Genomic DNA, 26233 nt, shown 5'->3' with positions numbered 1-26233 from the left:
AATCCCTGTTACCCGGTGAAGAGGTAGATAATGAGTTATTTCCAGCACAAGAGTGGATAACACAGTGATGCTACAACCCCTTGAAACCCATATGAAGAGACAAAGTAATAAATATTTATTTCCTCGAGTGGCGTGACTGTCAAGGCTGCAGGTGGCCGTGTTAGACCTCGTAGGATTTGTTGCTGTTATGGTGCATAAAACACATTTGGTGAAAGTAATAAAATACGAAAGATAACCGGTTACAATCTAATCAAGCTAAATTAGTAGATGTCTGCGAAAGAATACAAACTGACATCAAACTGAAAAATCCAATTTAACTGTTTTATCACGGTCCAACTCAAAATTTCGAGATAACTTTGAAATGTGGTTATTTGTTGACAAAATGTTCGCAATACTTTCTCATTGTCTTGATAATAGAGTTCACACGAACCCTTTTCTTCCCCCGTCTTATTTTCCATTTTCAGTCTATAACAATCCATTGAAAATCCCTGCAAATGCGTCTTTCTCTTCGAAGTCTTGTTCACAGCTGTAATGGGTAAAAGCGGGGTAGTTATGGGTCGGAAAGCAACACTGCTCGCCATTACGAAGTCAAATATTTTGCTATGTATAACTTCATTTCTTTAGGTCAAAAGAATCGGTAACCGGAAGTCATGTTATTGATAAAATTAAACCCAGTTAATATTTCAAAGATTATCATAATAGCTTAGGCCTAACAACTTTGATCTTTAATGAATACAGACGTTGCAGAAGCGTGTGGCTTACTATATGCCTTTGCAATTGGAAACCTACCTCTCAGAAGACTTAGAACAGAAGAAGGAGGCAGAACAGGGACTAAAATAAAAGGAAAAAGGTTAAAAGTTGATTTTACAGAATCGTCAAACATCTTCACGTGCGGCAATGATAAAATATAAATGTCATCGGATTAGAGTAAGAGATGCTTCCTTATTTCATATTTTCTCCTTCACGAGAATAATGCGTTCATGCTTTCAGACAATTTCTTCATTTTTCTACGCGTATCTTTTAGTTTTGGCTCACAAACGAATCAGTACAATGCAAATACGATACCTTTGCTGACATCGCTGTGTGTACTCATCTTCGACTGCTATCACGTTCTCTTTCTGTAAACAACTGCTTCCTTGCATTGATGGTGTATCCAACGTGGTTGAACTCTGAGAGCCTAAAAGATTAGTTTCATTCTCTGTCTTCTTCTTCGAGCTTAAAGCGTTGGTCTGTCCTTCAGGCTTAGAAACAACAGGCAGGATATTCCAATCTTCTGCCTCTAGAACATCATAGGGGTCCTCCGATGGCGATCTCAGCCTAGAACACTGTTTCATTCTTCCTGTGCTAGTGAGATTTAGTTGCCCTTTATTCCAATAACTGCTACATGTACCCCTTGCGGACCCGGAGTAACCTGTTAGATCAAAATCCTCTGCTTCAGGGGTGGGTGGGGGTGGTAGTACAGGCAGGGGAATTCTCCTCAAGTGCCTATTAGATTGACTGCTGCCTAGAAATAAGGGAGCACATGAGTTTACTCTCGCGTTAGATTCTGCTTTGAATCGAGAGCTTCTTGGCATCGGCCTTTCGACAACTGATATCTTCTGGCGGTTTTCTGGAGCAGCCACGTCGAAGAAAAGAGGGTGCAAAGACTTGTTCCTCTTTTGCTGCGAGTGTAGCTCCTGTGGGCTGGTGTGAGGATCGCTTTCAACATTTAAAGTCAAGGCTAATTCATCGTCATTCCATAGCTCATTCAAGCTAAAGCAAGGCAGCTCATCATCAAACTGATCTAAAGAAATGGTGAAACATTTTAATTTTTCCTTTAAGATAACATTATTTGTTCCCCAACGATTTTGCATTAGACATCCGTGTGTTAAAAGTGGCCCCAGTAAGCGAATTGTTGTCTTTACAACTGACCAGGGGACCCTGTGGTATAATGACACTCCGTAGCACAATAACGTCCGTATACGAGGTCATCCAAATTTTAGGGAGGGTGTGTAGTATTCTTGGTTTTTACACCCCTATGAAATTCAGTTTTCGTCAGAAAGAACGTACGTATTAGATCACATTAAAAAATGATTGAGTAAAATCCTATGGCCTTACATTAGGAGGGAAAGAAACAAAAACGCGAATATTGGTCCTCAAAACGAGACAATGAAACACAATGATACCTTCATCTTTACTGGTATCCCTTTGTTCTTCTCTTTTTCTTAAATGCCAGTCAACTTCTTCCCAACAAAGGCTTCTCGTATGTTCTTTCTCACCAACCACAGTCTCCTCGCTTCTCTCTTCACAGATGTGAAAAGGGATCCTGCGCGTATAACCAAATCTTTTGTCCAGTGTTAAATCCACATAGCTGGCTCCAACGGTCTCCGGCGCCGATGGCTTTAGAGCAATGATCATGATGAGACTTTTGAGTTAACTCAGACAACAATGCAAGGGGATCTTCATATTATAAAATAACCCTCATTTATGTTTCATTATGCGTCGAACAGTGGGTAACTAGTACAGGCAGTTACCTTTAAGCGTTTGGCTGGCGTGCCAGGAATGGCTTGCGCTCTTATGTGAAGGTTTTTCAGGAAGGAATTCATATTTCCGTGTTCATCCACCTCGGTAATTTTTCTTTGATTATCTACAGAGCAAAGTGCAGTAAGTAATTTATTTGACCATGAATAATCGTTTTTAAGAATGTTTTTAATGAGAGTCCATAACTAATCAAATCATTAAGGATCAATTTAAAGCGGTTTACCTATAGTTGGTGTACTCATCAATGGTGAACAATTTGGTTCTTTATTCTGTTCCACCTAAACAAGTCATGATACAAGCTGATGGTTAATGATCACTTCATCAGCTTAAGTTGTTAAGGCGTTAAGGCTGTTCTCACTTGTAAGAGGTTCTTACGCTTTCTATGGAACTATCTATTGAAGACCTGCGCAAAGAGTGACCCTATGTAACTACCGCTAACCATTGCCAAAATTCACACATGCAAATATACGCCGAGGACTGGCTGGAGCAAGATAGTTGGTGCAAGCAATGATACGCCCAGTCTTGTTGGATTGGAAAACAATATTGAAAAAATTCAAAAACAACAACAACAAAAACAAAAGACCCAAAACAAATAGAGTCATTCAAGTCAACTTACCTGTGACTTCCTTTTCCTTGTCTTAGAGCTGACGCCTTGTTTGCAGCATTGATGGCCACATGTGTGTATTGTCAAGGAAGTTTTAATTGATACGAAATGTAAATGTATCAAATAATAAGCCTATCAATGCGCAAAATGTGCATGACCCGAAGAGAATTAATCACAAAGTTTTACAAAAGAATGCTACTGATGGTGGACTAATATCCCTAATTTTCACTATTTCCACGAAATGACTGATGGATAGAGATTGACACCGACCGATACCTTAATTGCAAATAATTAAACGTCTGTGAAGAGGAATATAGGTATGATTAACTCTCAAAAGATATACTTCCTTGTTGAGGCAACGATGACTACAAGCGACCTTTGGCGTTCCGGCCTTGGATGTGCTGATGCATCTATTCGACTCTTATGTGGAAGAAATGCAATGTGTGAGAACTGAACACGCAGGAGATGTTCGATAGTTTAGAAATTCAGTGTTCCAGTCTATAAATTTAGCATTCCAGTCAACGAATTTGAAATTTTAGTGGTGATTATGAAGAGTATGAAAGGTAGAGTTTTCATCAGTAGTACAAATTATTCCAAAAACATATCTATATGTGCTCATTCAAGACGACTGCCCGACATAAAAAGAGTTAAAGTGGATTCCAATCGTCAATTTTTTTCTTTCCTTTTTCTTTCTTTCTTTTTTTTCGATTCACACTATCTCAACGAATTTTATCTTAGCATCTAAATTTTTCAGTGCTTTTTATGAAGTCCAGCCATATCGTAAATAAAATGAAATGATTAATTTTGTGAATAAATCTGATGTGTAACGATCCGAATGGTATTAAGTTGGCAAATGATGGGATCGTCATTATGGGTGAAGCTGTCCTTAGGACGACCTAAGCCACATCATATATTTTGCTTCGTTGCGGATGTGCGAGGCTACATTCACTTCCTCCTCGCGACAGTACGGAGAGAGTTTGAAAAACGAGGACAAAAATTTACCTGAATTAGAGGCATTGCTCTTCACAAGTTTGGGAGCACATGCCTGTGGTTCATTCTTCATCTGATGGAAAAAAGTATCTGTATTCAGACGATTACAAATCTTGTAGATAAATAACACATAACAAACTGTGGGTATTCAGGCTTTTAAGTTTCCTCGATTTCTGCTCAAGAAATAAATTACTATATAGAAAAAAGAGTATTAAAAAAAACTGTGGTGCATTAGTACGTATAATACCTTATCAATTTCTCACTAGGTATAAAAGTTAGAATACGACGTCGTGAATCTGCTTTGAGAATGTTTAACCGTTATAACCAACTAAATAACTAGTTAGATCAAAAATTCAGCTAAGATTAAAAGATTAGTAAATTCGAGTAGGTTTATCAAAGTAAAGTCAGATCTATAATTTGAAAATTTACTAATACGTACGATAAGATACGGCTGCCCAACACTGTATTGAGGGGAGAACCGTTTACTCACGTCCACACCAACTGAAAAGAAATAAAATGAAACTGTGCGCTTGTCCCAGTTACAAGTCATCAAAAAAATGGAAATCATTTCTTAACCTATATTCCGAGTAAGTTTTCTCTATAAAGTGAACGTTACCACTAACAGCAACATTGATCGAGTTTTACAGATCTGGTGTAATTTTCAAAAAGGACTCGATTTAAGACAGTATAGCTAGCAGAGGATTGAAACCTGGCAATGCAGCTCACAAAAAATGATCAATAACATTAAAAACGACGAACACAAGAAGCATTTTTACGGCAACATTTATCATCGGAAGCGAAGGAGAAAACAGTACATCGAGCACGTCGCTGAGCCACAAATTATAAAACCGAGATGAAGCACTTTGTGAAATATTACTGACCAAAGAACGAACATGATTTATATTTTGGATCAATTTTAGCATCTGAACAACTACGCACCTACCCCTTCCCTAACGCAACAACAATCACTTAAACAAGTTAGGGTTAATGTTGAGTTGGGGGAGGGGTAGGTGCGCAGTTGCCCAGGTACTGATATTGTTCCTATATTGATCCAATAATGATATATACATTCCTGTATCAGTACCGTATTCTTGACTGATAAGGTGTATGTTCAAATCTGAAGACTGAGCAGCCGTTCGCTGTACGTCAACTCTCTTACTCCAGTATCCCTCTTTCAAAAACACAAAATCTCTGTCGTAAAAACAATGAAAGTGGTTTGTTCAGTGGATAGCTCATCAACCTCAAAATATATGATCAACATCTTTAGTCAACTGTTACTTTTCCTGTTGATGAAACTAAAAGAGGATAAAGTTTCAGGTGTTGAGGAGTAACAAATTTTTGGTTACCCTAATTTCTGTTTGAACACCACGTTGTTTTCATTATCAGCGATCACCAGAAGGCAGAAGTGGCTGTTCCTTGCTGACCCAATCGCATCTTTTCGCTTGATGTAGTTCATCATGGTAACTGTAATTACAATCTCGGAACGATTTGGCTGATGTTTCCCTGTCTTTAACATAGAAAATTTTGAAGTGAATAAACCATTGTTTGATATTTTCGAAAGTCAAGTAGGTTATGCTCATTGTTTGTAAAGTGAGTTTCAAGGACTAGCTTATTTTTAGCTTTAGGTTGCCAGTGACGACGGTCGAGGCAAATCATAAATTAGCTGTTTGACGAATGGTCGGCGTGGCTAGGCAACCTAAAAATAATATGTTTTTGAGCCTTTATTCGGTTTTTTTAAAATAATTCTCAGCATATTGAGAGGATAAGTCTTTTAACCTCCTTTTAGTTAAGTCTTATTTGCCACTAGACCCTATTAACACTCAGGGTCTTCATATAACTGAGGAGAATGTACTACCTTTGATTTGACATCATCAAATGGTTAGACATTTAAGTCTTCTTGGATAAGGACGATAAACCGTAGGTCCCGTCTCCTGTCTTTTCTTTTTACTGGTTAGCAGGGGACAATACAGAACAAAGACACTTCTCGCAAAGAGTAAGGAACGTGGATCCCGGTGTTGTGGTCTGCCATGTCATTGTTTATACAGCCCCCCATTTAAACCAGCTCTGAGCTGAACTGGGCCACCCTGTCTAAATATCGTAATTACATTACATTACACGACTAATTTCAAAGCCAATACTCTTTTTACTGCATCTATCCAGCTCTCGTTCGTCAGTTAGTTTGATCAACCCCAGAAACGCCTATTGTCAACCCACACATCTACACACAATACAAAATACACAACACAAGAAATATATTCCGTAATGATGGACTAAATAATATACCTGCTGAACAGAAACCTCATATTTTGGTAAAGTTGAAGCTGCTTCCCGAATCTAAAGGTAATGAAGGAGAGATATATTGCATATCACAAGTGTTTTTATTCATAAACCACAGATATATTAAGCCGACCATACCTACCTGACTTCCGAAAGGTGGATGACGATTAACGATCTGAAAAGTTAATAACACGTAATATTGAATTGTTGAGGATTGATATATGCGCAGTGAATGACTGAAAGGAGATTGCCAAAATAACTTGCAATCATTTTTATACCATTTCTATTTCTCTCGGATTTGTTTCCTCAATTTTCTTGAGGGTTGTCAACCCAGCGTTGACCATCATAGCCGACAAAGAAGGTCCTAATAACAAAATAACAATAACAATGATACGATAATGATAACAACAATAATAATAATAATAATAATAATAATAAAGTAGAATTTTCACAAAAATTTAAAACAAAGACTGCCGCAGGGGATGTCAGTGGAAGCTGAGTTTCACCCTTTAAAATCATTATCCTTTTAAAAAAGTGATGAGAATTGTCAAACTTATCCGTTGAAGGGTGACACCTGATGTGACACCAAATTTTCGAAACCAATTTACAGTTGTACAGTAATTGAACTGAGTTGCAATGCAATTTGGTCTGGAATTATACGCGTTATTTGAAATCACAAGTATAATCTCAGACCAAATTTGCAGGACACGAAGTTCATTTGCCACTTTATTACATTTATTTTAAAATCCCAAAATTCAGTCAAGTTTCGGTAGTCTCTACATATATTTTATTGATCCAGTATATTGAGCTGGTTTGTAAAAAGTTGCAAAAGATGTATTTTATTTTCCAGCAATTAAATTGATTTCTCTAAACAAGCTTTGTAATTGGTTGGTTGTTGTGTTTTAGTAAAGCTGCCTGATTGGCTGAGAAAAAAAAACCGATTTATAGCATAAAATAGTGCGATTTAGGAATAAATTATACCAGTGAGAGCCAATCAGATTGCAAGGATGACAAATGTTTTAAAAATGGTTGAATAAATAAAGAAATATTCTGCGGCCAGTAGAGAGAATGAAATATACAGAGCGTGAGAGTTAACTGCCCACTAGAAATATTTTGCACCCTGTCTAAATATTTGGATTATCCGATACAAAAAAACAAGAAGAGCAAAGGTGATTTCAAATAGTGATTTAGCCATCAGATCTCATTAAATTTCCCTCAAGACCGTTTTAGGATGTGTCATATCATAAGTGTGGACAGGGCAATGTTTAAAATGATACCAAAGCACCAAGAGCTGAATAACATACCAACTTTCTCTAGTTGCCTTGAGACGAACTTGGAATTCTCCCATAATCTACAACAGATTTTTAATTTTCAAGTTTCAAACGACAGAATCGGTTGTGAGACGAAAAGCAAAAACACAAACTTTCAAACAAAAGTTACCTGGCTCTCATACACTTCGCGAGAATGACTGAATTCTGAAGTGACATAAAATTATTATTCAACAATTGTAGCTCAGTCAAACCTGGAAATTGAAAAACCGTCATTGAGTTTTCATGAAACGTTTTTGTGGTGGAGATATTAGTCATCAGAAAGTTACTTTCCGTGATACGGAGCTCCAGAAATCCGTTATTACAGAGAGGAGTATTTATTAAAAGTAGACCGAATGGGAGAATGGTGTTAACATATGCAAATTTTCTCAAAAAGTTTCGTTACTTACAGCGAGTAATTCTTTGTCCGGCTCGAAATATTTTCTGCTCAAAACAAAAACTGTAAGTTAGTACGACAAAATGAAAGGTTTCCTACTATCAGATTTAAAGAAACGTTAACCTGCCTAAAAATTTCATTTTCAGACAAAAGCTCTTTTAATTGTAATATTTCTGATTCAAAACGATTTTTCCAAGCCATCTAACGGATTGTATGCTTGAGTTACGGTTAAAAAAATGCACTACGACCATTCGACCCTTCACTCCCAGGATTGCCCGAAAATAATTTTTTTTATACCTCACAACAACAAAACATTATCAGGAAAAGAATTGATGAGAAGAAAGAAAATGAAATGAAAATTAAATTGACGATTGAACACCAAACTATAAGAGATGAAATTATAAGAGAAATTTGGCCGACAGTGCGAAGGATTGATTTTTAAGATATAAGAAGTGAAATTAAAAGGCTAATGTGCAAACTGACCGCAACATCTTGGCTTAAGGAGAATTCCGCTATTGGAAGTGAACCAAGCGTGGCTTGTATAAGGCTGAAAAAGTGTTATTAGAATGTCATTAAGAACATTAATCACATCAAAGGTTTAAGAGGAAATAAAAATGCATTATTCAGTTTCTTACCAATTAACTTTTTGTTCCGTTGACTTGATTCTTCCTCTGATTGGAAACCTTCCCGTGAAGAAAAAAACAACAACAGCAACAAAAAACGAAATAAAACAGAGCAAACATTGAAGCTTGCTTTCCATTGTAAATGACAGCTCGAGCATGAAATATAAACTTACGCTCCGAAAGGGTCATCTAGTAGTACAGTTATACCTTACATTTTCGCTGTTTTTGTCCTTGTTTAGAGTATTTAGTACTCGTTTTTCGTTCATTCGTAGCTTGACATCGGAAAATTCTCTGCACTTGGACACCAGATCAACCTGAAAGTCATTACGTTGCGCCATATTTTTAGTGCTTCAAGAATAATATCAAGTTTCTCGATCAACGCTGCACGAAGACAGAATAGGAATACTACTCACCATATCACTAAGACTTTCCGTTCCTTTGATGTTAAGAAACTGTTTCATGGAGTCGTAAGCAATGCAGTATCTGGCCATCAGGCGACCTGGCTCTGAATGAAAGATTATATCATCATTATCAATATTTCACTTTCAAAAGAAAAAAGGAGTAGAGGTCAATGAAACCCTCTACCTCTAACGTAAACCGTTAACTCCACTTATATGATTAGTAATTCTTTTCGATTGCTGCTATATATCTTCTCGTAAATGTTTTATCTAATTTGGTCTCATATTATGATTAACCCACCGAAGATCATCTGTTTCCTTATTAATGCTCTGAAATTGCGCGATGAGGTCACATGTGAATCAATTCTACGAGTAAGTGGATAGCGTTCTTAGCTCCAGTTCTGTCATAAACTAGTTTATCTTCCGGCCTCAATTCCTAACCCAACGTTTTTACTGTGGTTCACTTTGAAAATGTGTTTTAAAATTCATATACTGTGCTCTATTCTATTAACACTGAATGGTTTGCATCACCACCTGTGGGCTTGAGATCAAAACCGTCGTCCATTTTTATGAGCCCAGCCTTTTCCAGTGTGTTGAGGCTCTTCAAACAAAAATCTGCAAAATAAATAAATTTTAGTAACGAAATATTCCTCGAAGGAGCTTGGATTGTCTTTGAAGTGAATGGTTTGGGATTATCAATAGTTGAGAATTTTGGAGAAAGAAAAGAAAAACATACATGATATTATTTCTGATTGGACAGACCTCAGGTAGCAAGGGCTAAAATTACTAGGACTTACTTATCGTAAGTAGAAGCAGGCAAGTCTCTTTCGTACCATGTAGGCCTACATCACACCAGACTAGCCTAGAATATTACTTGAATTGATCGATAAAAACTTAGGAAAACAAGGCAAAACAAAACAAAAGAACAAGCAGAGCAAAAAACTAGCAGAAAGAAACAAAAACTAAAAATCAAACAGTATTATAGACTAATTCGAGGAATGCTGTTGTGAATACCTTGTAACTTTTGTTCCAAACCCTCTTTCTCAAGTCCCTCAGGTATCCCTATGTAAGGTGAACAAGAAAACAAAAATAATCAGTATTCAATGACAGCTGACAACAGACGAATTTTGTTGTCTATTTCAAATGCAATCTCCGCCTATTTTTGCTGAAATTAACGTCATCAAAATACAGATGGAACTTCCATCTGCCTCCTTCTTAGCAGTGTTTGCCATTTACTTCAAAACTTATTAAAAGCCCTCAAGCTGGAAGAGACACCACATGAAAAGGTTTTGACATAGAGAAACATCTTTAACGATGAGATACCCCTTTGGGCTTGCAAATTATTCTAAATTTGAGTTGCAATCGTTAAATGACTGGATTCTCAATTCTCCGTTTTAAGCGGAGAATTTTATTATGGAGAACCATCAACCTACAGCTCTGTCCACTTCGCCAGATGCTGGATGACGACGGAATATCCCTATCGTACATGCCACACTTACCGTAGTGTGTGGGATTCTTTAATATTCTTATATACAAGAAGGTGGACTTCAACCACTCTATGGCAATAGAAACGTCTGTGATAGTGTTAAGGACTATTTCTGCGTTCAAGTGCTCGATTAGGTGATGGTGCAAACTGCAATAAACAATTGACCATTATTCAATCAGTAAAAAAGTTAAAAAGGATTAGTTTACCACACCTCACAGAGGACTTAAAACAAATATCATGAGCTAAGGGCTATGAAAAACAGCCATTCATTTGACAGCTAGAACATTAGACAGCAAACGACTAATAATCTAATAAAACAAAGTCTGCGAATGAGAAATAATAGGAGAGTTGACATTCTCTGGACCCTCTGTCTATTGTAAATAAGGTAAGTATTCTGTGCGCGCGTTTAAGACTTCTTTTCTTTCTGCACAACAAAAGAGCTAAAGCAAATCGAAACATTTAGTAAGCTTCACATGCGAAACAGACCTGCTCTCCAATTTCTGAGTGCCTTCAAGAAGACCGGTATACTTTTCCTGCAAAACAAATTATAACAACAAAGAGAAGTAAAGGATTTCGAATGAAAGTTGCTCAATCAAATCAAATCTACCATAGCCGCGTAAGATGTGATAGCCCGGTGGTTTTGAATCTATTAAATTAATTTGTTATTTTTAAAGGTCACCGTTTCAAAGACATGCATAGCAAAATAATTGTAAAACTTAGGAAGAAGAAAGGATGTCGGAATCCACTTGGTAGAGATGAAGAGATTACAGAGATTTAATTACAGGACATATGGGACGTGAATTAGGGGAATTTAATCAGTAACCGCTTAATAAAGGGCGCGTAATATAGACTGAAGTTCCAGTTATTGTTTATTTTCATGCAATCGGCTAATTTTTTTGGTTAACTTAGTAACAGTTTCAGTGACGAAAAGCCAGCTAATTTCACCAATTAACGATTAGAAAACCGCACGCGCAGCATCAATTACCTCTGTGACGTCACTTAACAAAGACACATTCAAACTTTTCTCAACCTTTCTCACTATCTGCGACTATGCCTTTCGTCACACTGTGGCAGGCGTTATTCGCCGTCAGTGAAATCATGAAGGGTTTCATCGGAAGTGATGACACGGATGCTTCAAGCGACGTAGTAGAAAAGGTATACAATTTATCTCAATTTAGTATTATCAGAGTTTTCGAAAAGGAGCACCAAAATCACCACCGACCCTGGCAGTGCGAGAGCCACCTAAAACCCCCCCTTTTTTCTTCACATTAGACCAAAAATCAAATTAAGTGCACAACACTAGTTCTCATTACATGGATACTTAGAAATTGAAGCCAAATACACACTTTCAGACAATTAGTCTGACAGATAGGGCGATCGATCGATCCAGAAAAATATCAGTGGGTGTAATCCTAAGTTGAGTTGGGATAAAGTTGACAGGAAAGAGGTGTTATTAAGTTTAATATTTTCCAACTTTTCTGAATAATTAAATGAATCCTCCATTCCATTCTGAAGTAAGGATCCATGTCCAGATTGGTAGACAATGTTTGTTATAGTAAACATCACTACAACACGTTTGTTTTCTACGTTTCACACAGGTGGTCCAGGGGAATAACCCCGAAAGAGAGAACGAGAAAGACGTAGGGTGTAGCAAAGTGATGGCTGAACGAGTGCCATTCCCCGAAGGGGCCCGAGGGGAAGACACTGATAAAAGTGGTTGTAAACCTAAGTTGAACCGGGATATAGATGACAGGAAAGAGGTATTATCAAGTTTAACATTTCGGTCTTTCTGAAACGGTAAATTGAGCATCCATTTCGTTCTGAAGTAAGGGATCCATGGGGAAAATCATTACCACACGTTTGTTTCCACATTCGACACAGGCGGTTCAGGTGCAAGATACCGAAAGAGGAAACGAGAAAGATGCAGAGTGCGGGGAGAAGGCTGAAAGAGTACCAACCCCAGAGTGCACTCGTGTGGAAAACGTCAATAGCAATGGTTGTGAACCTGAGTTTAGCCGGGATACATGTGATAAGAAAGAGGTATTACCAGGTTTAACGCTATCTTCTTTTTTAAAAGGGTAGATTGGGCCTACTTTTCATTCTTAGCAGAAGGATACATAATTCAATTTGGAAGACAATGTTTGACGTGGGACAGATCACTATGAGACGTTTGTTTCCACTTCCACACAGGCGGTTAAGCTGAACAAGTACCATACCCCGAATGCACACAGGTTCACAACCACTGTTATTAACTTTTTGAAAAAGTAAATAACAAAGGTTGTGAACCTGAGTTGACATGGGATACAGATGACAGGAAAGAGATATCATTAAGTTTAACGTTTTCCTATATTGCTACAGGGATAATTGAGCCTCCATTTCGTTCTGATGTAAGGGATCCATTGTTCATATTGGAAGACAATATTTGTTAAGAGAAAAATCACTACGACACACTTGTTTCCATGTTCCACACAGGTGGCTCAGGAGCAAGATCCCGAAAGAGAAAATGAGAAAGATACAGAGTGCAGCAGAGAGAAGGCTGAACGAGTACAGTCTCCTGAGTCCGCTCTTGCGCAAAAGGCAACTAACAGTGGGTGTAAACCTGAATTTAGCCGAGATACATGCGACAGGAGAGAGGTATTAAGAAGTTTCACATTTTCCTTCTTTTTTAAAAGGATAAATTGAATCTACATTTCGTTCTTAAGTAAGGGATCCATAATTCAAATTGGAAGACAATGTTTGGTTTGGGACAGATCAACATGACACATTTTTTTCCACGTTCCACACAGATGGTTCAGGTGCATGACTCCAAAATAGGGAACGAGAAAGATGCGGAGTGCAGTAAAGAGATAGCTGAACATGTACCATTCCTCGATTGCTCTCGTGAGGAAAAAATTGATAACAATGGTTTTGAACCTGTGTCGAGCAGGGATACAGATGACAGGAAAGAGGTATCGTTTAGTTCATATTTTCTTACTTTTCTAAAAGGGTGAATTAAGCCTCCATTTCGTTCTTGAGTAAGAGATCCATAATTCAAATTAGAAGACAAAGTTTGTTATGCAAAAAGTCACCATGACACGTTTGTTTCCACGTTCTACACAGGTGGTTCACGTGTGTGACCCCGAAAGAGGGAACGAAAAAGATGCAGAGTGCAGCAGAAAGACAGCTGAACGAGTACCAACCCATGAATTCGTTCGTCTGAAAAAGGTAATAGCAGTGGTTGTAAACCTGAATTGAGGCAAGTTACAGGTCGCAAGAAAGAGGTATCATTGAGTTAAACATTTTCTCACTTCTCTGAAGAAAAAATTGAGCCTCCTACAGGTGACATGAAAGACGTTTTATCAAGTTTGACAATTTGCTATTTTTCTAGAAAGGTAGATAAGGCCTCCATTTGTTTTTCAGGCAATAAATTTTTGCTTTTTTAGGAAACAATCTAATACGTGAGATTTGACAGAATAATGGAAAAACAACAACTTAGGATCAAATTACTTAATCATAGTCATTTAATGGTTTTTTTTTTTTTACAAATTTTGACGCAGAACTCTGGTGTTTCCCAACATAACAGCCACGGTGAATATATTGCACACACCAGTTCTGAAAGGTAAGAGATTTCACGGCCGAAATTTTCACTGATTATACTGTGTAGCTGGTCTGTTCAAGGAGTAGGACCTGCAAATGCTTAGTGGCAAACAATCCTTACTCGGATTATGTTCTGAAAAATTAACGGAGATGTTAGACGGTGATTGAGTTTTAGGTTGGAGGGTAAGAGTACAGCGCAGAAGGGTGTCGAGAATAGTTCTGTCTTTCAAAATACTAGATTACAAAGTCACGATTCAACTTAACATACTCTTCGTTTTGTTTACTTTCACAGTGGTGTCAACGGGACCACATTGAACCCTCTAGCAAGAGAATTTCGACCAGCAACTAAGGTCTAGAATTTTTTTTTCAGCAGATTGTGTGAATCTTTTGAAATTAACCTCTTCTTCTTTTGGAGCTAGTCATTTCTTTATCTAACTATAGAAAACGAATATCGTTATCTTCCACAATCTCTACCCAGAGCCTAAAATGTTTAATTGATATTAAAGCAGTCTTCCTAAAAAAAGGTTCAAAATTCCTTTAAATAATCTAATTCTAGATGTGATTGACGAGGAATTTATGCTAACGGGCTTCCTGTGGCATAATTTATCTACAGAATTTTTATCCAAATAAAGAGGTGCAACCCAAGAAAAAAGCATCGATGGGCAGACGTTACGACAAGCCGATAGCCCAAGAGCGGCGGCGAATGCGTTCATGCGGTCCTCCACAAATGCTTGGGTTGGAGGCGCCTCCGTGGAGCCATCCCAAACCAAGTTATCTCCCGCCAAGGATCTGTCCCGGCCCACCAGGTAAGTAGGAGAGATCAAGTAAGAGTACAGACTAAGCGAAGCAGCTTAAGATCATACACACTAACGTTTAGTGAATCTCATTGTTTATATATATGGCTTCTTAAGTATCCATACAGTCTAGGGTAAAATTCAGCTTAATGGAACTCGGTGACTCAGCGCAACGGAGAACTTTTAAGCGCAGCACGATGCAGAGGAATGCAACAAAACGCCACCCAGCTCAGATGGGAGGGACACAACACAAATGTATTATTCAATATAACTCAGCAGCGTGCGAAGTAATGCCACGTAACTGTTATTACGTGACTTTTCTCGCTTCATTACGATATAAGATTTTACCGGGGTGAATGCAGCATAATGCAACTTGCTCATTCAACGCAACACAAGCTACTAGGCCAAAACGTAGTGCAGAGGACTGCACAAATTGAATGCAAGAGAACGAATAACTCTCAACCAGGCACGACGAAATCTGTTAAAAAGAACGCCAGAGGGCCAACAAAGCTACCCAGGAGAGTGCTGCATCAGGTCGTAATTTACAACAGTTATAACACAACGGAATACGAGGGTATGGCAATACAACACATGCCTATGCATACCCCTTAACAAAACTGAGTCAGTGCAACACGATTCAACGGAATGTAAGGAGATGGAGAGCAGTTAAATACAAAGTCGAGCAACGTATACGTGATACCGGTTGCCATCTTAATAAATAGATAATATATTTTTTTCTCTTTTATAGGGAGACACTGCAGGATGGAAACACCAAGGGTACTGTATCCTGCCTCTCACTCTCGCCAAACTCAGCCACCGATTAACATTGCGCCCAACGCATGGCCAAATACGAATACGGCCTACACAGACCGAGGAAACAATTTCTCTACTAGACAGAATCCACATCCTAGAAGACATGTAGGGCCGTTTCCAGGAGTAGCACCATGGCCAAGGCCTTTTCTTCTCAACAATTGGCCAACTCCCACACCGATGAACTTTGTGCCCAACGCATGGCCAACCAACATGGCTTATACAGACCACGGAAACGGTGTGCCTACGAAACAGAATCGACATCCTAGTAATCTTGTGGGGCCGTTTCCAGGAGAAGCACCACGGTCAAGGCCTTTTCTCCCCAACAATTGGCCAACACCCCCACCGATGAACATTTCTGCAGAACAGAATCCAAGTGCTGTTAATCCTGTGGGGACTATACCAGGAATAGCACCATGTCCACTGCCCTCTTCTTCAAACACCTGGAAAGCTCCGTTAACTATGAACGTTAGACCAAACAAATGGGCAAATAACAACATGCCTGACATGGATCAGGGATTTTGGATACCTGCGGAACAGAATCCGTTTCCTCATAACTACATTGGATCTGGCCCGATGCAAGTCCAACAATTATCACCATACCCAACAGGTTTGTAATTTACATTCTAGTTCCTCTTAACACCCAAGCATGAGATACCTAGAGCGTTCGTTGATAAGCAACCTAATCTTTTCTACTCTTTATAAGCGTGTATGTCAGGAAAATAGTCTCTCTATCCGTATAAGTAATCTTTGGAAGCCAACTATTTGAGTAAATAAAATTACATTTTGAGAAATCAAATGATTAGGCATAGTCTGCGAATGGGGTATTCATAATCTTAGGAATTTAGATGATTATGTCATTGTAGCTACAATTAGTGGTTTCGAAATTTAGTGTTATTACACCTGACACTTACATAGAGTTTCTCATCTAATCCTATCAAGTACCCTATGTGGAGCAGTCTCATGCATATGATACTAATCCATCAGAAACTGTGAACCCTTGATCACCATGCAAAGTGCTGAATCAGACCCAGCAGGTTTGTATAAATATTCATTTGAATGTTCATCTTAAAATAATTCTTCGTTGCGTTATCATTCTTAAGACTTCACGATCAGCTCCCAGGAGATGTAGAAACAAGAGACCCTTTGCAGAATTAAGAGCGAAAGTGCAACAAGCTACGCTCTCTTCTGATTGAGCTGTACAAAATCTCATGCAGCCTAGGCTGCAGTAACTGATTGCCCTACGCGCGTCGGGTGATACATTAAAACTTATCCATACGGAGGAAGTAGTCGACTATGCCTTGGAATTGTTGAGGTATTGATAGCCTTGGTTTAAAGACAGAATCTTTAACCGTGATACGCATTATTTTCAAGGTTTTCACTACCTATTCTTGTTATTGTTCTTTTACTAACAGGTGATTTACATGACGCGAGTTGCCAGCATTTTTCTTCTAAGACTGATTTCCTTTTTTTTTACATATGAAAAAGTGTTGTTAAAGATATTTGTGAATGTGGAAGTCGTATGCGCTCTTTGCAATCACTTGTAATGCTTTCACGTATGTCAATTATGAATTTGAAAGAAATATGTTATTAAAATGATCGGAAACATTAAATTCAGTTGTCTTGTTCTTTTTTTCCTCGAGTAAATTGCTTTCGCAACAGTTTTCGCTGAAATTCAGTTGGTGGTCTACACTTCTCTGCCATTAGAGCGACTGAGACAAAAATTATTTCAAAAACCCCCTGCAACAAACCACGGTTCATCCTCGTTAATTGAACCTGTTTCCTTAACGAATGACTCACAAGGCAGAAATAAGGAGTTCAAAATCTTACAAGTTAAGAAAATAATAAGGATGATAAAAAAGGTAGACTGCACAGTTTCTTTCACTAAGGTTAACGCACACAATCGTACTTAAGTTTTAAGAGGATATATTATAAGAGGATAATCTGTTTCCTCTCTTAAAAGTGTGTCACATAAGATGCCCTTTCTCGGCCCGTATGGAGATACGGGCAATTATAGATCGTGGATTGTTGAGATTCTTACCTATTTGTTAGGGTATTTGTGAAATCTTAACAGCTTTAACCCTCCGGCTCTGATTTGGATTCATGTGTAAAATTAAAATCCTCAATGAGAGAGGAACGTACAAAGCTTTCACAGTATAACATACCTTGTTTGCAATTGTTGTCAAAATGACTGCAGTGGCGAAGGAATCAAACTAAGAAAAAGAAAATTCGTATTCAATGAGACTGGTTTGTGAGATGTAAACATTTCCTATCGGGTAAATGATTAAACCCTTGCAACAATCAAACAAACAAAACGCCAACGGTGAAGTCAGCCATGTTTCACGAATGTTTAGGATTGTCCCACAAATGACAGTCTCGCTACGTTTAGTATCGGTGAAAATACCTGAGGTCTTCCTGCCCTTCCAATCATCTGAAGTATTTGTGTTTCTGAGTACTCTTGAAACACGCCCATGACGTAGTGAGATGTTGACTTGATGATGACCAGATGAGCGGGAAGGTTTACCTGACAATGAAACTCTTGTTCAAATTAATCTTTGACGAATATTACATTTTTTAGTGACAAATAAAGATGGGTTTCTTCTGAAGATCCATTCTATGAAATGTTATAGATGCTATCGTATTTTTATTGGAAAATCGATAAAAAAGACACACACGCAAAAAAACTTACTCCTACAGCCAGAGTACTAGTTGCAACTGAAAAAATAAGGAAAGCAAAAGTACTATAATACTCAGGTAACAACTTCTTCACTAAGTAAAGGAAGAAATAAGTGAAACATTTGGCTAGAGTAGGGGACCAACATGAAGTTAGAGTTTCTTTGAGCCAGAGAATTTCCGATCGTGCGGGCTGATGGTCAACAAACTAAGCTCTTTTAAGAGAACTCCGATTGATGAGCTAAGATGTATACTTGGTTCATATGAGACAAACTCCCTGTTTACTACATGGATAGGCAAGAATGGGTAAAATTATTCAGGGTCAAAGACTACCCGATAGTCTCCGTGTATACTTACACAGTACAGGCAAGTCGCCTTTGATGAACATTGTTTCAATGTTTCTTCGATCCGTGGGATCGAGTCCTGCATGGTGGTACCCAATCCCACACATCACTAACTCTGCAAAGTAAAGTCGTATGTGAAAAAAAAGACAAAAGATAATACCAAGACCCCGATTAAATTGTCCAAGTACTCAAAATAGTCCTATGAGACAATAACTTTAGGACTGACATCGAGGTGTTTTCCTACCACGGATACAAAGTGTGAAAACTAATTCGAATCACAAATTCACTGATTAAGTTTCGACCCCGCTTTGTTGAAAATAACTTCACCCCCTGTTCGTTGGCTTTTCAAAGCAAGCAATGTGTTTCGCTCAATGCATGTCACTCACCTCTCAGTTTAGAATCATGAAGAGAGTTAGCAATCCTCTGAAGCCTATAAGATAATTAATGTTGTAGTAGATGTAAACCTTCAATGGGTCGTAACATAACTGTTTCACTGTCGTAAATGTAACATGGCTCTAACACTGTTACATGTAAGGCTAATTGTGGTGTTAGTGACTTTATGATACACGAGTGTTGTTTAACTCGCGATCTATTACAAACAGCCACACTTACTTTTTGATACATTTCTCCTTCAGTTATGCAGCTAATTGCTAAACGGAACAGGTCAAACTCTACAGTCCTAACAATTACAATTCGATCGGTTTACCTCTGTCTGTGTTCTGAGTTCATGATAAAGCGTGCGTCTTTCATAAGCGTCTGTGCTGCTTGCTGAGCACTCTTGCGTGTTGAACAAAACTGGTTTAGAATAAACCACAATATTATTTTTTCAACGCAGGAATATATACTACTAAACATATTTGTGCATTATCACGAATAACTCCTACCTTAAACAAGATAAACCTCAACCTTTTTATGTGTAACCATTCGGTACATTTTGCTCACCACAAGAGTAGGTTTCCGATCTGAGTAAGTTTGAATGATGCCACTTAGCTTATAATTCAGAGACAAGTCAAATCGGAAGTCAGAGAAATTATTTCCCTTTGGAAAACCAAGAACAATTTTACGTAGTTTCACTGGTCGGTGTGAATCGTCCATACTGCAAAAGAAGGTATTCAATGCGATCAGAGTTTTTAGATCAGTCTAAACGGGAATGCCAAGGTGAGGTAGAGGTGGAAAAAGGGGTGGAAAGGGAGAAGAAATTAGGCTTTCGCCATAATATTTGTGATATACTTTCCACCCAGTCCTAGAGTCCCATTGGAAGGGGCAAGAAGGAATGGAATTGAATACAACCTCCCCTCCTGTATACTTTTTTCTTTGTTTTATTTTACATCTTATAGAAAGCAAATAGTTTTACATAATTGGAACAAAACTTTCATTTCGCAATTCTTGTGTACGAAGAATGCTAGAAGTAAAAAAATTTAGGACAATTATCTCTTACCTGTAGCGAGATGCAGGAGAGTCAATACCTCCAAGCCAGGCTGAAATCTGTTTTAAACGGAAATATAAACACTTAACCTTATATTTTACCCCACAGGGAAGCGTAGGTCAGCTCTAAATTTCCCCGAAAAAGCAGTCATTTTCCAAATCTATCCGGAAACATCAATGGTCGAAGCTTTTTTCCTCGAAGAATTAACTTTAGCATTATCACCACTGTTTAGTGAGTGGTCTGCCTGTATTATGTTTTTCCTCCAGCTCGAGTCATGTTTCCCTCCCAACTCAAGCCCTCGACTGTGAAGAAACCTATATGTAACTATTTTGGCCAGTGACCGTACTGAAGAAACCTACATCTTCCACGTTTGGTATGGTAGCTGAGATGGCCAAAAGTCGCATGCCCGCTCTACCAAGACTTCTGGTATTTCCTGAAGTGCTGCAGCGGGTCATAGTGGATTGAACGGTCTTCATACGGCTGATGACAGCTTCAACAGTGGCTCCTCTTGCGTCATCGTTAATAAGATGAACCTAAAATATTAGGGAGTATGGATAGCAAATTGCTTCCTATTTTGAATTTTCTCAAGTTTTAACTCGATAAAGCCCCAAAAAAGATTACTCAAGGATTAAGTTATAAGTTCAAGCCTTTCTCGAAGTTAGATATAAAGTAATGAATAATCCTGTTACTATCAAACAAATTATGTTGATCATGTTGGATCAATAGGATTTGCGCGTTCATTGCGTCCAGTCATAACCCTGTTGCAGTTCAAAGTCAGGTACCTCATCAATGAGAAAAAGCTTGACTGACTGCACGAGGGATCTGTTGTCTCTCCACTTTCTTGTCATGCTGTCCCATTTTTCCTGTTGATCGAAAGGGAAAAAAAAGACTTCAATGATGCTGAAACTTTACCTGACTGACTGATCGAATAACTAACTGATAACTGACTGAGTGGCTGACAAACCAACGGACTGAATGACTAGCCGGCTGAATGATCGAATGACTAACTGATAACTGACTGACTGGCTGACTGATAACTGACTGACTGGCTGACAGACCAACTGACTGAATGACTGGCCAGCTAAGCTATCGAAAAACTAACTAATAACTTCATGACTGGCTGACACACGAACTGAACTACTGACTACCGAAAGGAGGTAAGTTTCTAAAGAAACTACAGGACTACGTCAGTGGGGGGTATTTAAGATAAGTGGTTTTATCAATTGAGTTGATAATGTAAACTGACCACCGTAAAGATTTTCCAAAGCCCCCTTCTAGTCGCTCTGACGAAGGGCTAACGCTCGAAATGCCAGCTTCAGAAACTCTTTACAGTGATTCGCTGATTGACTCAACTACCTACTGACGTTTTGACTCAGTAAACAAATGGCTGGTTAACTGGCTCGTCAGGCGACCAATGTCCATGTGTGCTTATAGTACGATCGATCGTTGGACTTACAGGAGTGGTCATTATCACATGGACGCTCTGCAGTTCATAGAGGTCATCCAACTCACTATCGCCTGTTACTTCTTTGCATCTTAAGCCAAACGGTCCAAATTTAGTCGACCAGTCAGTGAAGCGTTCACTGCATAATGCCTTCATAGGGGCCACTGTCCATGAGGAAAATCAGGCGGAAAGACTTAATTTATATCTTAACTGAGCGTTAAAAAATTAACACGAAAATGAAGTTGGAAATAATATAAGAAACGTGATGCAGTTAGCAACGCTTACGCCGTGACTGCATCATCCTCTATTTACGAACGCAATCGTCTCAAAATTCATGTTGAATTTTTCAGTGAAAGGCCGGAAGACAAGCCTTATAAAGCTACATTATCAGCTCTTTGAGATTTTATTGTTGTATCTACATAGACACTTACTATAAACTACTTTAGCTGTACTTAGTCCTCCCTCACAGTTCATAAGAAGACGAATAACAGCAAGCTCAAAAATTACTGTTTTTCCAGAACCTGTTGGAGCGCACACCACAAGAGGTCTATCGGTGTACATCACCTGTTATTAAAAGGTAAAGCTTCAGAACTTAGTGAAACGACACAGGCAGTAGCATCCTTACCTACATATACTACTTTAACAGACCTCCACTACAAATAGATTGACAAGCTCCGATTGTTATGTTCCAAGCATTGCTTCTGATATATTAAAAACTACCTTTTACCTTGATGACAGGTACAAGTGGTGCAACACAGAATGCCCATCAAGGCAACAATGATAATGACACTATGCCTCCAGTATCGAAAACAAACAAAAGAATAAAAAAACAAGAAATTGAGAAGGAGAGAAGAAAAGGAGAAGAAACAAGGGAAAATTATGCGATCGTGTCAGCTGCCACGTACGGCTGTTTCGGCCTTATTAGGCCTCAAAAGCCAAGCATTGCTTTGTCAAGAAGAGTAGATTGGAATCTTTGAAAATGTTCATTAAAATCAATATCAGTTGTTACCATTCATCTCACATATTGGCATCACTTTAATGTGACTATAAGGAGGCTCTTCGCTGAGTTCATGGCCTGGCCCCTCTTTGTAGCTCTTATACATCATTTCTCCTCCCTATCAGATTTCCCACGAAAAGACTCTCATGTTAATTACCGCAATGTTAGAGCAAGGCTTACCTCGTCAAATACTTTTGACTGCACGATGTTAAAGTAGGGAAAATTGCTAAATACTGAACGAAATGGGTTGGCTTTGTATGATCAAGGAAATCTACAGATGCTCAACATATATACTTTTCAGAACTTCAACTGGATAATATCAATTTATGTTATGAGTTACCAAGATAAACCTTTTATCCTAAGTTTAAGCGGACTGGTATATTCTTTTAAAGTTTTCCATCGGAAAGATCGATCATTTTCAACTACGAAACTTTCTTTCGAAACAAACCGCGATTCTCTTTCCTCTGGTACCGACTCTAGTATTCCGACCATTTACATTTACCTGCGAGCAGTATAATAAACGCTATTCTGATCTCATCATTGTAAGTTTAACTCGTTGAAAATTGTTTTCTTACTTAACTATTGAAAGTGTTCCTATTTTTAGAGAGGATACGTATCTCATTGACAGAGCGAAGCCCTATCCCTGCATTCGGGTTCTCAGGTTGATCTCCATAGTCTAAGGAGCAGATGAATTACAAGTTTGCTTAAGATAAAAGACAAGGTGAGATAAATATTTATTGAAATTAAACTACTAATGCGTCTGTCACTATTGATCCACCGAGATCGAAGCCTACAGACCAAGTCCTGTTTTTGTCGTTTTCACGTTTTTCAGGCAAGTAAAGGCAGGTGCAATGTACTCCCGTCACGCGTGAGTAATGCGTGGCTCTCGGTAGAAAACACACCTCTGAAAGCTATGCCAATAGTGTAGACCTGTGTTTGACATCTATTAATTTGCAAAATTGTCTGAATTTCTAAAGCCATTATATATGACAATATTCAACAACACACTAAGACAAGAGTAACAAAAAACATGGCGTTTCACCTGGTATAAAAAGTTGAGCTGGAGTGTCAAAGTTATGCCGTGGGACTGAGGCCAAATAAAAGCTTTGATTTTCTTTTTCAGGGACATTATCTTGAAAAGCAAAACCTGACAAAAAATAATTTAAGAAAAAATGAAACTTGATATGGTTTATTCGAAAAACGTTGCTATGTGTGCACTCATTCCTGATCAAGATTCATCTAGCATTAAGCTTAAAATGCTGGGAAACTAATATTTGTTTGAGTGTTAGTTTTCAAACCTGATCAGTTAAGGTTACTACATGCTTCAGTTTTCCAAATAAGTGAACTACAGGTGATTCTGAGCCCAATTTTGCGTTTTGGTAATATCGTAAAACCTGTAACCAAACATCAAAAGTGTTCTTTAGCAAGTCATCTTCGGGACTAACAGGACACAAAGGTTCAGAAATCATGGGTAAAAAAGACCAATTTTTTTTACTTCTTATATTAATATTACTTCTCGAAATATTTTAACACCATGCAATACAATGTAGTAGCACTAATTAAGGAAAGCCTAAGAGCTTTTGCCTGTTGTACGACATCTTAAGAGCACAACATAAGAGAGCTATTGTACCTTCTGAATCCTCCATGTCCAATTCAGACGCATTGAACGGAGCACCACGTAAATGAAAGTCACTGTGTTGAGTAAAGAGCTCTGGTGAATCTTGTGCCACTACTTCATGCGCATAATCAGCTTCTTCTTCATCGTATAACAACGATGGTTGTAAATACCTGGATTGGGTGCGCTGCGAGCTGCTTACAAACCACTCGCTTTCTTTCTGGTTCCATTGGCTAGCAAAGCTGTTTGGAGTTGATGCTTGTGTAACAAACGATGATGAGTCAACAGGGTGGGACGAAGTTTTAAATCTCCTGCTGTTGAAATAGTCAGCGTTTGAACGGAAAAGTTGTGTGGAAGAGAGATCGTTTTGGGACATTCGTGACTGTATGTCGTCTAACATTGGCGGGGATGGAGGTGGTATTTGGACAGTTCGACGTGTTGCTTTAAAAGGAGGCCTGTAAGACAAATGTTACAAAAATCTTTCCACTAAGCAGCTGTCTTACAGTTTTTATACAGACTGCGTTTCCGCTATTGATCTTTCCTGTTTTCGGTTATAGTAAGGGTTAATTTGTTCCATTTTCCAAACACACAGAGCTTGATATTTTGATAGAGTAAATAACGGGAGAGCCATTAAGTGTTTAGGTAAGTTTGAGTTTTGGAAGCCATTCACAGTCATAAACATAAACCTGGGAAGGACAAAAGGCTTTCTTGGTCTGATGAATATTAACAGCAGTGACTGCAAAAATTCTGCTGAAGGACTAATTGTTTTTTTTTCTACTTTAGCCTGGGAATATTTCACCTCTATCACCAGTCATTTACAGATAATACGAAAGTCCAGCACAGATTATTTAAGCGTTTCCTACCGCAATTTAAAAACAAGTTTAAATAACGCTAATTTCGATTAATTACAAAAGCTAATTATTTCATCTATGCATGCATGATATATATCGATGAATATGAACATCGAAAGATTAGAACATGTAACCTCTATATAAAAACGTTTGAAAAGGAGTTTATAGGAAAAAATTCTTAAACTGCGAGAAAAAGATGCGAACGTAATTTGTTACTTGAAGTAAAATAATTACACAAAGCCTTGTTTGATATGTCGAGCTTGAGAATTCTGTGGTAGTTCCATGGGTCAAGGTGGACCGAGCTGCGTAAACTTTATTTTCCTTTTAACATATCCCCTGAAAGACAAAGTACAAATATCATGTTAATATCGGACACAAACCATTGCACTCAGACACAACTTCGGCAAACGACTTCCGAGATGCGGATAATTAAAAATTGAATTCAAGTTTGAAACAATATCTTACCTTGGTATAATAACGAGCAGTTAGATTTCTAAGGAAGGCAAGTGCACGGTTTCCTTCTCATGATGGCTATTTGAGATTATAGAGCGGAAAGAAGCACAGAAAAAACTACCGTAGCTCAGTCTGTATTTGTAACAAAATTTGTTTTGCGCCTGGACAAGTTTCAGTTTTGGCGGGAAAAAGCGTGCACGGGATGCCACTTCGCCGCGACAAATGATAAACCGTGGGGAGTGGGGCAAGGGGCTTATTGGCTTTTTCCACGATTATTGCTCTTGCATCGATAATTTTAATTTCAAAAATTCAGTAATAAAAAGAAAAGAGGATAAACACAGACAACTGTCATGTAGGACGATCTATTCATTATTACCAAGCTTTCACTTCTTTTCAGATATTCGTCACAACTTGGAGGAAAGCCAATAGTCTTAACCCTTAACTCCCATAAGTGATGAAAATGAAACTTCTCCCAATAATATCCATACATTATCCAGCAAACAGGTTATGAGAATACTCTAACTTATCAGGTAGATGTTACCTTAATCTAATTCCAAATTCTCTCAACTAAATTACAAGGAAATCTGAAGAAGCTAGGAGGGAGAATTATGGACGAGATCTTTGGAGTTTTAGGGTTAAAATAGTTTG

At 38.2% G+C, this 26233-nt stretch overlaps 3 protein-coding genes across 3 annotated transcripts; 1 reads left to right on the top strand and 2 right to left on the bottom strand.

Moving 5' to 3' along the window:
- Positions 1-83: 83 nt before the first annotated feature.
- On the bottom strand, positions 84-3360 carry LOC113680278 (uncharacterized). Its single transcript, XM_089206286.1, has 7 exons — positions 3137-3360; positions 2744-2798; positions 2514-2626; positions 2166-2379; positions 1066-1783; positions 790-831; positions 84-526 (listed from the first exon to the last, which is right to left on the bottom strand). Exons 2-7 carry the CDS (start codon positions 2760-2762, stop codon positions 466-468), a joined length of 1167 nt encoding a protein of 388 aa, XP_089062412.1. The 5' UTR covers positions 2763-2798; positions 3137-3360; the 3' UTR covers positions 84-465.
- Positions 3259-25759, bottom strand: LOC149044812 (putative ATP-dependent DNA helicase HFM1). The gene is made up of 37 exons (XM_089206284.1): positions 25598-25759; positions 25367-25468; positions 24297-24736; positions 23709-23813; positions 23280-23342; positions 22847-22917; positions 22101-22233; positions 21682-21833; positions 21008-21088; positions 20585-20758; positions 20238-20284; positions 19742-19895; positions 19506-19594; positions 19186-19229; positions 18813-18914; positions 18472-18497; positions 18187-18306; positions 17948-17995; positions 11089-11135; positions 10616-10749; positions 10131-10178; positions 9651-9731; positions 9132-9223; positions 8926-9032; positions 8731-8778; positions 8579-8642; positions 8109-8142; positions 7832-7913; positions 7696-7742; positions 6670-6755; positions 6534-6566; positions 6398-6448; positions 5461-5621; positions 5199-5305; positions 4554-4615; positions 4127-4187; positions 3259-3544 (listed from the first exon to the last, which is right to left on the bottom strand). The coding sequence occupies exons 2-37, from the start codon at positions 25414-25416 to the stop codon at positions 3402-3404; spliced, it is 3387 nt and encodes a 1128-aa protein (XP_089062410.1). The 5' UTR covers positions 25417-25468; positions 25598-25759; the 3' UTR covers positions 3259-3401.
- LOC149044813 (uncharacterized) lies at positions 12207-17395 on the top strand. The gene is made up of 11 exons (XM_089206285.1): positions 12207-12362; positions 12484-12642; positions 13075-13236; positions 13389-13550; positions 13702-13806; positions 14139-14200; positions 14471-14528; positions 14792-14984; positions 15721-16392; positions 16725-16819; positions 17198-17395. Exons 1-10 carry the CDS (start codon positions 12261-12263, stop codon positions 16784-16786), a joined length of 1737 nt encoding a protein of 578 aa, XP_089062411.1. The 5' UTR covers positions 12207-12260; the 3' UTR covers positions 16787-16819; positions 17198-17395.
- Positions 25760-26233: the final 474 nt, after the last annotated feature.

The sequence above is a fragment of the Pocillopora damicornis genome, chromosome 5, assembly GCF_964200805.1.
Source record: "Pocillopora damicornis chromosome 5, jaPocDami1.2, whole genome shotgun sequence".
Classification (NCBI taxonomy): Eukaryota; Metazoa; Cnidaria; class Anthozoa; order Scleractinia; family Pocilloporidae; genus Pocillopora; species Pocillopora damicornis.
The sequence above is the reverse complement of the archived record's forward strand: the minus strand, read 5'-3'. Positions and strand labels throughout refer to the sequence as shown.

Coding starts and splice junctions, on each gene's coding strand:
- LOC113680278 (XM_089206286.1), bottom strand. Junction 2,380..2,513: donor CGCCAGCCAAACGCTTAAAG/GTAACTGCCTGT, acceptor ATTGCTCTAAAG/CCATCGGCGCCGGAGACCGT. Junction 527..789: donor TGTTCTAAGTCTTCTGAGAG/GTAGGTTTCCAA, acceptor TACCCATTACAG/CTGTGAACAAGACTTCGAAG.
- LOC149044813 (XM_089206285.1), top strand. CDS start 12,261: ATGGCTGAACGAGTGCCATTCCCCGAAGGGGCCCGAGGGGAAGACACT. Junction 12,643..13,074: donor ATACATGTGATAAGAAAGAG/GTATTACCAGGT, acceptor TGTTCCACACAG/GTGGCTCAGGAGCAAGATCC. Junction 13,551..13,701: donor ATACAGATGACAGGAAAGAG/GTATCGTTTAGT, acceptor CGTTCTACACAG/GTGGTTCACGTGTGTGACCC.
- LOC149044812 (XM_089206284.1), bottom strand. CDS start 25,416: ATGGAACTACCACAGAATTCTCAAGCTCGACATATCAAACAAGGCTTT. Junction 9,224..9,650: donor TTTTGATCTCAAGCCCACAG/GTGGTGATGCAA, acceptor TCTTTCATTCAG/AGCCAGGTCGCCTGATGGCC. Junction 8,143..8,578: donor CCTTAAGCCAAGATGTTGCG/GTCAGTTTGCAC, acceptor TGTTTTGAGCAG/AAAATATTTCGAGCCGGACA.